Genomic DNA, 13,313 nt, shown 5'->3' on the forward strand with positions numbered 1-13,313 from the left:
AACACAGAAATGCAAGAAGTCATGGGCCACTAAACAGATGGTCGACAGTCTGAGAGCTGAACCAGGTGGCAGAGCGCCGCGTGTTCAGGCTTAGCCGAGGAGGTGCGCGGCGGGCGAGTCCCGTCGTCTGCAGCTCTGCCCACACCCGTGCCCACCACCGTGAGTATTAGCTTGGGGATTACACAGAAATGCTAGTGCCTAGGCGAATTCGCAACTGTAGAGCGTGCAAACAACAAGGACCGACTGTCACTGGCTGTGCATCTCATCGTACATGTTTACAAACATAATTCTGTGGAAGAGGCTACGCCCCAAAAAGGTGACAAACCCCAAGTCTCCAGGGAGATGAGGAGGAACCAGCCAAAGAGGCACAGAAGGAGAAAAGGGGAAGGTGGTGTCCGGGTGCCCGTGAAGGGAGAACTAGCTGGAAGGCTCCACGGGCATCGCGCAGGGGCAGCCGGGATAGACGCCCCGGGCGGCGGGGAGAGGCGTCAGCTGGAGTCCTGCTCACAGGCGTCCCCACCACGCTGTACGCGCAGCTGGCAGGCACTCCGAAGTGCTCCAAATAAACATTTCTGGAATGAGTGCACCGCTCCGGCCTCAATGTATAAACCAGAGCGATCTCTGACCCACATCTCCCCACTTAGAACTTGAGTTCTCGAGTGAAAGAACAGGTGAGTCAACCTTTGAACAAGTTTTTAATATGAAAAAAATTTGAACCATTTCTTTTTGGCAAAAGCAGGGTGGGCAGCCACCACTCACAGCCCTGAGCAGAAGAGGAAGCGCCTGACGGCCAATCTCGTAACAGCTGCTGGGGAAGAGCTAGTCCAGGGGCAAGTTCAAGTCCACGGGGGAGGTGGCCAGGATGCCCTCCTGCAGGGAAAAGCGGCAGAGCCTGGTCAGTGGAGGCTCCCTCCACTCACAGCAGCATCCACACCAGCCCAGTGAGAGCTGAGACAGGGGGGCAGGGAACCAGGACGGACAGGGGACAGAGACCAGAGAGGGACAGAGACCCAGAGTGGGGGGACAGAGACCAGGGTGGGGGGACAGAGACCCAGGGTGGGGGGAGAGAGACCCAGAGTGGGGGGACAGAGACCCAGGGTGGGGGGAGAGAGACCCAGGGTGGGGGGACAGAGACCCAGGGTGGGGGGACAGAGACCCAGGGTGGGGGGACAGAGACCCAGGGTGGGGGGACAGAGCCCTGGAGAGGATCAGACACACGGGGGGCGGGCAGTCCCCATGAGGAAAAGGGAGACAGAGCCGGCGTGGTGGGCGGAGCGCTGGTGGAGGTTGGGCAGAGACAGGGCTCCAGGGAGCGGAGAGGGTGCTGGGGTTTTAAAGATCAAGGGCCCTGGCTTTGTGTGCAAGTGTTGATTCTGATCCCTGCGTGAGGAGCTTCCCCTCCCAGCCTCCGTAAGACCCGGATAATAACCGAATCCCGTCAGGCTGTTGTGAGGCTTAACTGGGATCATCCACTGAAATCCTTGGCGAGCACCTGGCCAAGCTTTCTGCTCATTCCTTAAAACAAAACGGTTTTACAAACCAGCGAGCGAGCTTCTGGGCTGAGCTCCAGATACGCATCCCCCGTGCCCTCATCGCCTGCTGTGAGGTCGGAGGGCAGCTCTCGCTTAGCTGGACCACTTCCAACCATCTCTGACTCCTTCCCAGCCCTCTCCCTCCCCTGCCCTCCCCCCTGCTTGGCCCCATCTCGGGGAACAGCCCAGCGGTTGCCCAGGTCAGCGTCCTTGACTCCTCCCCGCTGCTCAGTCCCCAAATCCACTCCATTAGCAAAATCTGTAACCTCTGTCTCCAAATTAAATCCAGAACCCCTACTATTCCCACACTGCTCTGGGAATCTCCCCCTGGCCAGACACCCCCTGCAAGCTCCCTCCTTCTGCCCTCTCCCCATACAGTTCCCCACGCCACCACCAGAGGGCGGGTGTTAATACCTGAGCACCCTCTCGTCCTCTGCCCAGAGCCCTCCAGGAATTCGGGGTTCACTCAGAGTCAAACCCCAAGTTCTCACCATGACTACGAGCTCCTGAACAACCTGGCCGCCCCTCCTGCCCTCAACGCTGGCCCTGTCGCCTGGCTCACCTTGCTCACCCGCTCCAGCCCCTCCTCTCTGCTCCTCAAAGACACCAGGCCAGCCCCTCCCAGTCTGGGAAGCAAGGGTTACGTTCTGAGAGCCTGGCGTGCACCCTCCTCTGACCGCACCCCCACAGCAACAAGGCAACTGCGGGGCAGCCATGAGGCAGGGCAGGCAGGTGCTCAGGGAGGTGGGGCCGTTGCCCAGGTGACGCGGACAGCCAGCTCTGAGCCTGGCATTGGGTTGAAAGGGGAGAGCAAGGAAGGCTTCCTGGCTCCTGGAGCTGAGGTGTCAGGGGCGAGAGAAGACGGCAAAAGGAGGTACAACTAGCTGCTCCTGCCATGTTAGAAGGTGCAGATGCTATGGAAGGAAGTAAAGCAGCCAGCAAGGGAGGGTGAGTAAGCGCCAGGGTGTGGAGGCGGCTGCGGTTTTAAATGGGACCAGGAAAGGCCTCCCTGAGGGTAACAGCCGAGCAGAGCAGAGGAAGGAGGCAGGGGCTACGGGACAAGCGGGTTCGGCAGGCAGAGCTGCCCAGGCAGAGTCACCGGTAACCACACAAACACGCCATGGGCGCCAAGCACTTAGAGGGTGGTCCCACCTAATCCTCACAAGCCCCCACTGATCACCGGGGGCCCAGGGTGCAGTAGGTGCTCAGAGAGCACAGAGCAGGTGAACGGGGGGAGGGGGAGCGGGGAGAACACCCGTGATGCCTGAAAGGAAACCTAAGAAGCCCCCTCCCCCCCATCACAGTCAGGTAAAGGGAGGCCCACAGAGGCTTGGGCGGCTCACCCAGCCCCCTTGGGCCTGGATCCAGGGCGTGAAGCTGTGCACGTGCTCTACGCTGAGTCCAGCCAGGGTGCCCCCCAACCAGGCCACGCGCCGGCTCAGTTCCATGGCCAGGGCCAGGCGGGCCAGGGGCTCCGGGGAAGGCGGCGGGGGCCCGGGGCACCGCAAGGAGGGGCGTGCGCGGCTGGGGCAAGGGCTGCCCTCCCGGCTGGAGAACAGCTCCACTAGGCGGGCAAAGGAGCCAGCGGAGAGGCGGGCCAGCTTGCGGCGCAGGGCAGGGTCCGAGGCCAGCTGTGGGGTGGACAGGGGAAGAGGCAGGGTCTGCCCTGGTGGCCAGCCAGGAGGAGGCTGGGGATGTGGGGGTGGCTTTCTGGTGTAAAGGACTTCTGGATACTAAAGCTCTAAGCCAGCGGTTCTCAACCTTCCTAATGCCGCGACCCTTTAATACAGTTCCTCATGTTGTGGTGACCCCCAATCTCATTGTTACAAATTGAACATAATTAAAGCATAGTGATTCATCACAAAAACAATATGTCATTATATATGTGTTTTTCGATGGTCTTAGGTGACCCCTGTGAAAGGGTCGTTCGCCCTCCAAAGGGGTCCCGACCCACAGGATGAGAACCGTGGCACCATGCCCCAACCCATCACATCAGCCAATCATAAACCAGACTCCATGGTTTCTGCCAAACTACTCACAGGAAGGTGGCCTCGAACCCAAGAAGCTAAGCCACGCCCCTGCCCAGACCTCGGCAGCTAATGAGGGCCTAGCTCTACTCTAACTGCACCCTAGAGTGCTAATCTTCTAGCCTTCAATCTACAATTAATAGGCCAATCATATTCCAGCACACAAACCACACCTCCTCCGGCAGGCCATTTCCGCCCACATTCTAAGCCACGCCCCTACACTGTCATTCAGGATTTCAGATTTTATGTCTTCTCAAACCACATCCCACTCCCACCACCATATATCCCCTTACTTTCTCAACGGGCTCCAGTCTCTTCCCTAAATCATGTTTCTGATGGCCACACCCCTTCCTTTAGGCCACGCCCCTCTAACAAACAAGGCAAGCCCCCCATTTAAGGTACTGCCCTGGCCATACCTCTGTCATTCACTCAAGCCTTGTCCTACCCTCTCCCAACCGGCCACCCAATGAGAATGCAGATCCAGCTTCTGACCCCAGTGCCCAATCGTAAAGCAATTCCTATCCTAAATAAGGGATGGACGACGACCATCACCTTCTGGTTGATGACTTCTGCCTCCTCCTCCAGGAGGGCCACCAGCCTCCGCAGCAGGGCTTCCTTCTCGGTGGGTGGGGGACCCTGTAACTCTAGGGGGACAGAAGAGAATGCGGTTGGGGGGCAGAAACCTGGCTACCCTTCTGCCCCCATCTTTCTGCAGGGCCCCTCTGCCCGCACCTGGGCTCGGTGGGGATCGCAGTTGCTCTTGGACCAGCTGTTCCAGCCGCTGGGCCACGAGGGCATAGAAGTCTGGAGTCGCTGGGCCTGGGGTGAAAAGAGACAATGACAGGTCTCCAGGAGATCAGGAAGTGATGGATTCTCTCCTCCCAACCACCCTGCCTGGTAGCAGCGATTTCCATTCCATAGCGGGGTAAATTGTGGCTCAGTGAGCAAACTTGGCAAAAGACCCTTGTACTTTCCATTTATAGTGTCCCCCCAAATGGATTTAGAGCAGCGGTTCTCAACCTGTGGGTCGCGACCCCTTTGGCAGTCGAACGACCCTTTCACAGGGGTCGCCTAAGATCATCCTGCATATCAGATATTTACATTACGATTCATCACAGTATCAACATTACACTTATGAAGTAGCAACGAAAATAATTTTATGGTTGGGTCACAACATGAGGAACTGTATTTAAAGAGTCAGAAGGTTTAGAACCACTGATTTAGAGTGTTAGAGCTGAACTGGACCTTGAAGAGGATCCCATCCAAGGAAGTCAAACACGTGACACTCCAGCGATTACCACTCTATCCCTTGTCTATTTCAGGCATCACCGGCTGATCACAGAACTCTCTCTCTCTCTCTCTCTCTCTCTCTCTCTCGCTTGGAAATCCTGTGCAAGCTAGCATGCCCTGTAGCCATTACTATTCTATCCAGGCTCACACGAGAGGAAAGCTGTTAGTCACTCTTGATCAAGTCCAATGACTCCTCCTTCCCATTCCTACTTTGCTGCTGGATAAACACAGGAACAGGGAAGAAAAGGATTTTCCAAGTCATGTAATCAAATAGATAAGGAGTTGTGATTGAAAACTGAGGGTAGGTGCTACCTATATACCCTTAGCTGAGTGATCTTGAACTAATTCCTTATCCTGTGGATGTATTAAGAATCAAAGCTCCCAGCCCGACCAGCCTGGCTCAGTGGTCGAGCATCAGTCTATGAACCAGGAGGTCACAGTTAGATTCCCGGTCAGGGCACATGCCCGGGTTGCAGGCTCGATCCCCGGTGGGGGGCGTGCAGGAGGCAGCCCATCAATGATTCTCTCTCATCATTGATGTTTCTCTCTCTCTCTCCCCCTCTCCTTTCCTCTCTGAAATCAATAGTGTGTGTGTGTGTGTGTGTGCGCGTGTATGTATATTTTAGAATCAAAGCTCCTGGCTCTGCATGAGCAAGTTCATGGGGGATCTAGGGAAACCTCTTACCAGGCTGCGAACCGTAGCAGGGGCGAAGGGGCAGGGAGCAAGGCCGGGGGGACTCAGGGGGACCTGCTTCTCGACCCAAAGAGCAAGGAAAGCATCTTCGAAGGCGGCTCAGGAAGTCTGTTGGCTCCTCCGGGGCAGGGCTCCTGGGGAAGGGACCTCAGAGAGTGACTGCAGAGCCCCCTTGCAAGCAGTCCCTTTTTTCTCCCACTCAGGGCCTCTCCCTGCAACCCCAGGGACAAGGAAGAGAGCCAGATATACAGAGAGGGGCAAGGACACAGACTGAGACCAGGGGCAAGCGTTGGAGACGGCCCACACCACATGCAGAGGCCCCTGCGGGAGGAGAGCAGCTCCTCTTACCTGGGTGGGGCTGGAATGGGGGACCCGGCAGCCTCGCCCCGCTTAAGGAAGGCAGCTAGGACCCTCAGGGTGTCCTCCCGGAGCCCCAGCTCTTCCGAGCCTGCCATGGGGGCACCTGTGAGAGAGGGGGCTGAGGGATAAACTCCAGGGTTCAGCAGAAGTGAGGGCTTGGGGCCCCAATTCCTAGTTTGTGAATGAGGAGAGGGCCAGGACTCGGGGGTCCCCAAGCCAGGGAAGGGGCTGAGGGTCTGAACTCCTAGGTCCTCGAGGGGAGTTGAGGTCTGGAGGTCCAGGCTCTTGAGTCTCTAGAGGGAGAAGAGGGATGAAGACGAAGATTCCCTGATCCTGGCAGAGGAGGAGGCTGGGAACCCCGATTCTTGGGTCTAAGGAAAGAGGGGGCTGGGAGCCTGAACTCTTGAGTCTGAGAGGAAAGGGGATTGTGCCTTGGACCTCTGGGCCCCCGAGCAAGAAGGACGCTTGAGGCTTCAACTGTGGGCTCGAGAGAATATGCCAAGTTACTTAAGCCGTTAGAGGATGAAAACTACCAATCCCAGCAGGCTTCGTGGCAAACATTCCATTCGGTCCGCAGTTGATCGCCGCGCGGCCTGCTGGGAGGTGTAGTTCCACCGTCTAAGGGCGGACTCTTGGGGACCCGTGACGCTTGGATGCCGAAACAGGACTGGGGGTCCAGCTCCTGGATCGCGGCCCTCTTTTCCTCCCTCCTCCCCGCAGCCCTCACTGACGCCCCACTCACCTGGCCCCGGGCCCGGGCCCCGGGCCCCGCCGCCGCCGCCACCTCCTTCACTGAACTTGTTAAACTTCTCTTAGTTCAACTTTCCCGCGCCTGCGCACTGGGCCGGGCTGGCGATGGCCCAACGCAGAGGGGGCGGGGCGCCGGTGCCCGCCTAATTTGCATGCGACGTTCCCAGCATGCCGGTGGCCGGAAAGCCAAAAAAGGGGAACGGGGAGGAGCAATGTCCGGGCTGCGTGTGCCACCTCTCTGTGGTTTGTTGCCCAAATGACGAGAAAGTCGTTTTCATTTCAAGAAATCTGCAGCAAACAAAGCTCCACCGCCCTAAAGCTCAGCTGACGGTAAGGGGTGGGGGTGGGGTGCAGCTCCGCGTTCACGCGCTTTGGGACCCAAAGCCAGGGGTGGCCCCAGCACCCTGCGCGCCCCGCCCCGTCCCGCTAGGTGGGTAACGCGGAAGAGCCGGGGAGCTGGTGGAAGCCCGGAGTGAGGAGCGGGAGAAAGGATGAGTCTGACATGACATGGAGCGGGGCTGTGTACCCTGGAGAAAGTGAAGCAAGGAAGGGGAGCAGTGAAGCAGTGGCAGGTGCAGAAAAATAAACAGAAAGAGTAGCGGGGAGGCAGCACCCTCAGAGTCAGACAGAGGGGAGCGCGCCCTGGTCGAGGGAGGCTCTCTGCGGGGGACTGTGGAGGGAGGTCTGCGGTGGAACCGGGGGAGGGGGTCGTCTGTGGGGAACCGTGGGAGAGGTTCCGTGGGAGGTAGAAGTCCACAGGAGAGCAGCGTCTGCTGTTAGGCTCCACCTTGGAAGTGGGGGTACCTGCCTTGGGTGATGGGGAGGGCGGGCGGGCGGGGTTTGGAGTGGAATAGGGAAGGGTCTCTGCTGGCGGAATTGATGGGGTAGTGGGGTCTGCGCAGAAGCTGGGGGAACGAGGGGGCCCTACAATGGATTTGGGAGGGAGTCCTCGCTAAATTGGAGGATTGGAGGAGGTGAGGTCTGTTTGTTCCCCCGAGAAAATACAGGCGAGGGACCTGCGCCGTGGCCCGTGAGCGGATGGTCCAGGTTGGGCCTGAGAGGCCGCCTGCGCCCATGACCTGCCCGTTGTTAGCAGGCCCGACATGGGATCCCAAAAGCCTCGGATCCTGCCTTGGCTGGTGTCTCAGCTGGACGAGGGGCAGCTGGAGGGCGTGGCTTGGCTGGACCAGAGCCGCAGGCGCTTCCGCATCCCCTGGAAGCACGGTTTGCGGCAGGATGCCCAGCAGGAGGACTTTGGCATCTTCCAGGTGTGTGGGAGCTGAGACTCAGGAAACCCGAAGGTGCGGGTACCGTAGGGTGGGGTGGACTCAGGAGTGGAGTTACAGGGGGATGGGGAGGGCTTAGGATAGCTGATAGGTGTGGGATAGCTGGAGAGCCCAGGTTCCAGGAATAGAACTAGGAAAGCAGGTTAGACCAGGAAGGAAATGCATCCTGGGAGTTCAGGGCTCACCGGGGATGGGATCTTGGATATAGAATTCTGGGGGCGGGTCTTGGAATATGAGACCAGACTGGGCTGAAGCTGAGGGTACTTACCACCAACTTAGAATACTACACCAGTGGGGGCAAACCCAGTTAGAGTTAGAGTGGGAGGGAGCGGGGCTATTGCAGAGGGTGCCCTAGGGCAGGTTGGTTGCAGAGTGAGACACCTAGTAGGGCCTGGAAGGTTGGCTTAGAAAGCAAAGGATTTTGAAAGGTGGAGGCAGGGGGACTTAGGGCACAGAGAATCTGAGAATTTGGGGATAGAACCTTAACAGGGTGGGTGCTAGGATGAGAGGGGGCAGGGTTATGACCCCTGGGGTGGGGTCGGAACCATCCGCTCCTCTATCCTGGTCCCATTGGTTCCCCAGGCCTGGGCAGAGGCCAGCGGTGCCTACATTCCTGGGAGAGATAGGCCTGACCTGCCAACCTGGAAGAGGAATTTCAGGTCTGCCCTGAACAGGAAGGAAGTGTTGCGTTTAGCTGAGGACCGGAGCAAGGACCCCCACGACCCGCACAAGATCTATGAGTTTGTGAACTCAGGTGTGCTGGAAGCGGGGGTTCTCATGGAGGAATGGGATCGTAAGAGTCCCTAGCACCCCTTTTCCGCTCACCACCTCTCTCGCCAGCAGTTGGGGACTTCCCTGAGCTGGAGACTTCTCCGGACACCGATGGCAGACTCAGTACCTCTGACACCCAGGTACGCCTGTGCCCAGCCCTCCTGCCCCCTCAGTGTCTGTCCCATCGCCTCTGCGTCCCTGTGCACCTGTTCAGGCCTCATTCTCCCCACGGACCATTGTCCGCCTCTTCCCTAACCTCCCTTCTCTCCCTCCCCTGACCCAGAGCTGACCCTCCCCCTGTCCTGCTCACAGCCCTCCGTGGCGTCCCAGCACCCTCAGGAGAAAGTTCCGTTTTCACCAGGCATTCGAGGCCCTAACACACCTCCGTTGCTTTCCTTTCCTCGCTTTCCAGCCTCTTGGGAACCAGAAACTCCCTGCCCTTGATCTTGCTGATGTCTGTGCCAGGAAAAACCCCCTGGGGCATTCTCCCCAGACCTCTCTGCCCAGCTCTTGCCTGCGTGGAGCCAGATCCTTGGGCTGAATTAGCTGCTCTCCCGGACCTCTTAGCCCTCAGCGTAATCAGAGCATTGTGCGAGCGGCGGTCTCTGTGCCCAGGGCAGTCTCTCCCCTAGATCGGAAACCTCTAGAGCAGTGATGGCGAACCTTTTGAGCTCGGCGTGTCAGCATTTTGAAAAACCGTAACTTAACTCTGGTGCCGTGTCACATATAGAAATTTTTTTGATATTTGCAACCATAGTAAAACAAAGACTTATATTTTTGATATTTATTTTATATATTTAAATGCCATTTAACAAAGAAAAATGAACTAAAAAAATGAGTACGCGTGTCATAGGTTCGCCTTCACTGCCCTAGAGAGCAAGGCTCAGGACTGTCTCCTCTCTGGGTTCCCATATTGCTGAAAACAAGGCCTGACCCATGGGAACTCTTCAGAAAATGCTGTGGAAATGCCTGGACCCTTCATTCTCTCTCTCTCTCTCTCTCTCTCTCTCTCTCTCTCTATCTCTCTCTCTAGGAAGACATTCTGGAGGAGTTACTGAATGACATGGCCTTGGGCTCAGTTCCAGATGAGGGGGCCTCGAGCCTGGCTGTGGCCCCTGAATACCCCCCTCAGCTCTTGCTGAGCCCCAACTTAGACATTCCTGCTCCCTACCCAAACCCAGCGCCCCCTGAAAACCCACTGAAGCAGCTGTTGATGCCCCAGGACGGTGAGTGCCAGCTGTGGGCTGGGAGGAGCTGGATCTGGGGTGATGGGCCCTTACACGCTCTCAATCTCTCCCTTCACGTTGCCGCCGCTGCTGCTCAGACTGGGAGTTCGAGGTGACCGCCTTCTACCGGGGCCGCCAAGTCTTCCAGCAGACGGTCTTCTGCCCGAGGGGCCTGCGGCTGGTGGGGTCAGAAGGAGGGGACAGGACACTCCCCGGACAGCCGATAACACTGCCAGACCCTGGGGCGTTCCTGACAGACAGGGCCGCGAAGGACTATGTGAGTCGTGTGCTGAGCGGCCTGGGCGGGGGACTCGCTCTGTGGAGGCAAGGGCAGCGTCTCTGCGCCCAGAGGCTGGGCCCCTGCCACACATACTGGGCTGTGGGCGAGGAGCTTCTCCCCGACAGCGGCCGCGGGCCTGATGGCGAGGTCCCCAAAGAGACGGAAGGAAGCGTGTTCAACCTGGGGCCATTTGTGGCAGGTGAGTGGAGAGGGGGCCCCAGTGGTTAAGAGCCCGGGGTCTGACCTTTCGGGATCCTGCTGCTGTTGGCCATTTAGCCTAGACTGCTGTGAGCCTGGCAAGTCTGAGGGCCCTCTCCCTCCCTCTGCCTACCCGGAGCTGGGAGGAGGCACGGGGCCCCCTGCACAGAAGGTGCTCAGGAACTAGCTGCCATAGTCGTCATCATTATTCCCAACTAGAGGCCCGGTGCACGAAATTCATGCGGGGAGGGGGAGAGTCCCTCAGCCCGGCCTGCATCCTCTTCAATCTGGGACCCCTTGGGGGATGTCCAACTGCCTCTCGCTATTCAGGACCGCTGGCTCCGAACCGCTCGCCTGCCTATGTGCCTGATCACCCCTAACCACCTCTGCCTGCTTGATTGCCCCTAACTGCTCCCCTGCTGGCCTGATCGCCCCTAACCGCCTCCGCCTTGCCCCACACCCGGGACCCAGGATCCCGTTCTCCTGCCGATTGCAGGCACCCGGGACCAGGGCTTCCCTCCCTCTGGCCGGCCGTAGGCACCCAGGACCTGGGCCGGCTTCTCCCGGGCCGGCCGCAGCCACAGGAACTGTGGGTGGGTGGCTTCACCTGGGCTGCAGGCACCCGGGACCTGGCTGGTCCCCATTCCTCTCACGTGAGCTCATTTGTGCCTGGCTGGTCCCCATTCCTCTCTCCCCAGTGTTGAGTGTCTGAACAGTTCCAGCGCTAGGCATGAGGGTGTGAGGACCATTTGCATATTAGCTCTTTATTATATAGGCTTATGGTGGACAGACAGACACAGGAAAGATCCCGTAGGACTTTGCTAGCCAATAGCACTTTCTTTGCACTCCACAATATCGTACAGTATCCAGCCACATTGCTATTGAGCACTTAGATGCGCTGAGAGCATCTGAGGAAGTGAGTTTTAAACTATTTGCATTTTAATTAGTTACCATTTCAATAGCCCTGGTGGCTAATGGCTACGTAGAGACAGTGTGGCCTTAGGGGGTTAAAGAGCAGTAACTGTCAACATCTTTGGGAGAGGATTCCCCTCCTGGGCCTGTTTCCCCATCCTGAATGCTCAGGGGGAGGTGGGAGCGGATCGTCCAGCCCTACCCTGATGGGTGGGAGGGAAAAGGAACTTGTATGTTTGTGCCAGAATTATGGGGACTTGATGCACCTCAGCAGCCCCCTGGTTTTGATGGCAGAGGTATGCCAGGCTTTAGGTTAGTGGGGAAGGTAGGATATTATTCAGGTTTTAGGGGGAGGGGCAGGTAGAGGTCTTCCCATCCCTGACTAGGCTCTTGGGCCCCCAGATCTGATTGCCTTCATCAATGGAAGTGGACGCTCACCACGCTACACCTTCTGGTTCTGCATAGCGGAGCCATGGCCCCAGCACCAGCCGTGGACCAAGAAGCTAGTGATGGTCAAGGTGCCTGCGCCTTAGGATCCTGGAGCTGAGGGGGCGGGTCTTCCAAAAGAATAGGTTGCTCCCAGGAACTACAATTCCCAGAAACCCCTGGAGAAATTAAAATTTCCAACTCTCTACATCACCATTTTCCCCCCCTCACCAGAGGATATTTTCTTTTCTTCTTTTTTTTAAAATCTATTTTATTGATTTTTTTTTGCAGAGAGGAAGGGAGAGGGATAGAGAGTTAGAAACATCGATGATAGAGAAACATCGATCAGCTGCCTCCTGCACACCCCCCACTGGGGATGTGCCTGCAACCAAGGTACATGCCCTTGACCAGAATCGAACCTGGGACCCTTCAGTTCCCAGGCCGACGCTCTATCCAGTGAGCCAAACCAGCTAGGGCTATTTTCATTGATTTTTAGAGGGCGGGTGGGGGGCACGGGGAGAGAGAGACATCAATTGGTTGCCTCCCATATGTGCCCTGACGCATGGGGATGGAACCTGCAACCTTTCAGTGTATGGAATGATGCTCCTACCAACGGAGCGACACCAGCCAGCTAGGGCTGCAGCCACCATTCATTCCCAGAGACTTGTGGGTGTCCCGGCCATGGCCTCCTCCATGTGGGAGTTGGTGGACTGTACGTCCTAGCAGCCTGTGAGGAACTACAGCTCCCAGGAGTCCTTCTGACACCAGCTGCTCAGCCCTAGCTTCTGGGAGCCCCTCTGGCCTCCGTGGTTGTGAATATGGGAAAACTACAGCTCGCAGCAGTCCTGAGCCCAGGAATTCATCCTGGGTTATGGTGGGACCTGCTGGGAGTTGCTTTCCGTGACCGTGCCTCTCCCCACCTCCTGTAGGTCGTTCCCACGTGCCTCAGGGCTCTGCTGGAAATGGCGCGGGTCGGGGGGGCCTCCTCGCTGGAGAACACTGTGGACCTGCACATTTCCAACAGCCAGCCTCTCTCTCTCACGTCGGAGCAGTACAAGGCCTATCTGCAGGACCTGGTCGAGGGCATGGATTTCTAGGTCACTGGCCAGGTCTGACCCACCACCTGTGGGTGCAGGTCCCTCGCCTCCACCAATAAACTACTTCTTGCCACTGTCACCACTTGTGTGTGGTATTCGGTGTCCCCAGGCCAGCCCTGGCCCAAGCTGGGCATTGCTCCTTCAGACCTCAGTTTATGCATCTGCAGGCCACCCACAGCTCGGGTGCGCACAGTGAGGGCGAGACACTGTAGGGGCAGCCGACACTCACCACCTCCACACCTCTTTCCATGGACCTGGGGAGAAGGTGACAGTCACTCCCACTTTACAGGCCGAGACAGTGAGACTTAGAGAAGAGCAAAGGTCACAAAGTAGGAGACGCAAGCGGGGTCAGAATCCAGCCTCATTTCAAAGCCACTGCTCTCCGAGGGAGGCCCAGGGCCGCCTCTGGAATCCCCATGTTGCCTATGAACAGCCAGGGCCAAGCTCTGGTATACAGAGAGCTC

At 57.8% G+C, this 13,313-nt stretch overlaps 2 protein-coding genes across 12 annotated transcripts; one reads left to right on the forward strand and one right to left on the reverse strand.

Annotated features, from left to right (window-relative positions):
• Positions 1-676: 676 nt before the first annotated feature.
• On the reverse strand, positions 677-6,781 carry BCL2L12 (BCL2 like 12). 3 transcript variants are annotated; one of them, XM_036307217.1, is made up of 7 exons: positions 6,646-6,781; positions 5,892-6,006; positions 5,535-5,677; positions 4,292-4,378; positions 4,112-4,203; positions 2,876-3,163; positions 677-870 (listed from the first exon to the last, which is right to left on the reverse strand). In XM_036307217.1, exons 2-7 carry the CDS (start codon positions 5,996-5,998, stop codon positions 820-822), a joined length of 768 nt encoding a protein of 255 aa, XP_036163110.1. In that variant the 5' UTR covers positions 5,999-6,006; positions 6,646-6,781; the 3' UTR covers positions 677-819. The 3 variants fall into 3 exon arrangements, with proteins under 3 accessions (XP_036163110.1, XP_036163111.1, XP_036163112.1); XM_036307218.1 differs by having other exon boundaries at positions 5,892-6,021; positions 6,646-6,750; XM_036307219.1 differs by lacking the exon at positions 2,876-3,163 and having other exon boundaries at positions 6,646-6,760.
• A 63-nt stretch (positions 6,782-6,844) lies between these two features.
• Positions 6,845-12,928, forward strand: IRF3 (interferon regulatory factor 3). 9 transcript variants are annotated; one of them, XR_004967265.1, is made up of 9 exons: positions 7,090-7,225; positions 7,750-7,921; positions 8,522-8,693; positions 8,780-8,850; positions 9,744-9,936; positions 10,035-10,415; positions 11,190-11,330; positions 11,729-11,844; positions 12,682-12,705. XR_004967265.1 is itself a non-coding variant. In XM_036307207.1 (8 exons), the coding sequence occupies exons 2-8, from the start codon at positions 7,757-7,759 to the stop codon at positions 12,847-12,849; spliced, it is 1,266 nt and encodes a 421-aa protein (XP_036163100.1). In that variant the 5' UTR covers positions 6,846-6,983; positions 7,750-7,756; the 3' UTR covers positions 12,850-12,928. The 9 variants fall into 9 exon arrangements, 7 of the variants coding, with proteins under 7 accessions (XP_036163106.1, XP_036163100.1, XP_036163103.1 ...); XR_004967266.1 differs by having other exon boundaries at positions 11,268-11,330; XM_036307207.1 differs by lacking the exons at positions 7,090-7,225; positions 11,190-11,330 and adding an exon at positions 6,846-6,983 and having other exon boundaries at positions 12,682-12,928.
• The last annotated feature ends 385 nt before the right edge of the window (positions 12,929-13,313 follow it).

This window comes from Myotis myotis, unplaced genomic scaffold (assembly GCF_014108235.1).
Source record: "Myotis myotis isolate mMyoMyo1 unplaced genomic scaffold, mMyoMyo1.p scaffold_m19_p_45, whole genome shotgun sequence".
NCBI classification, from domain to species: Eukaryota; Metazoa; Chordata; class Mammalia; order Chiroptera; family Vespertilionidae; genus Myotis; species Myotis myotis.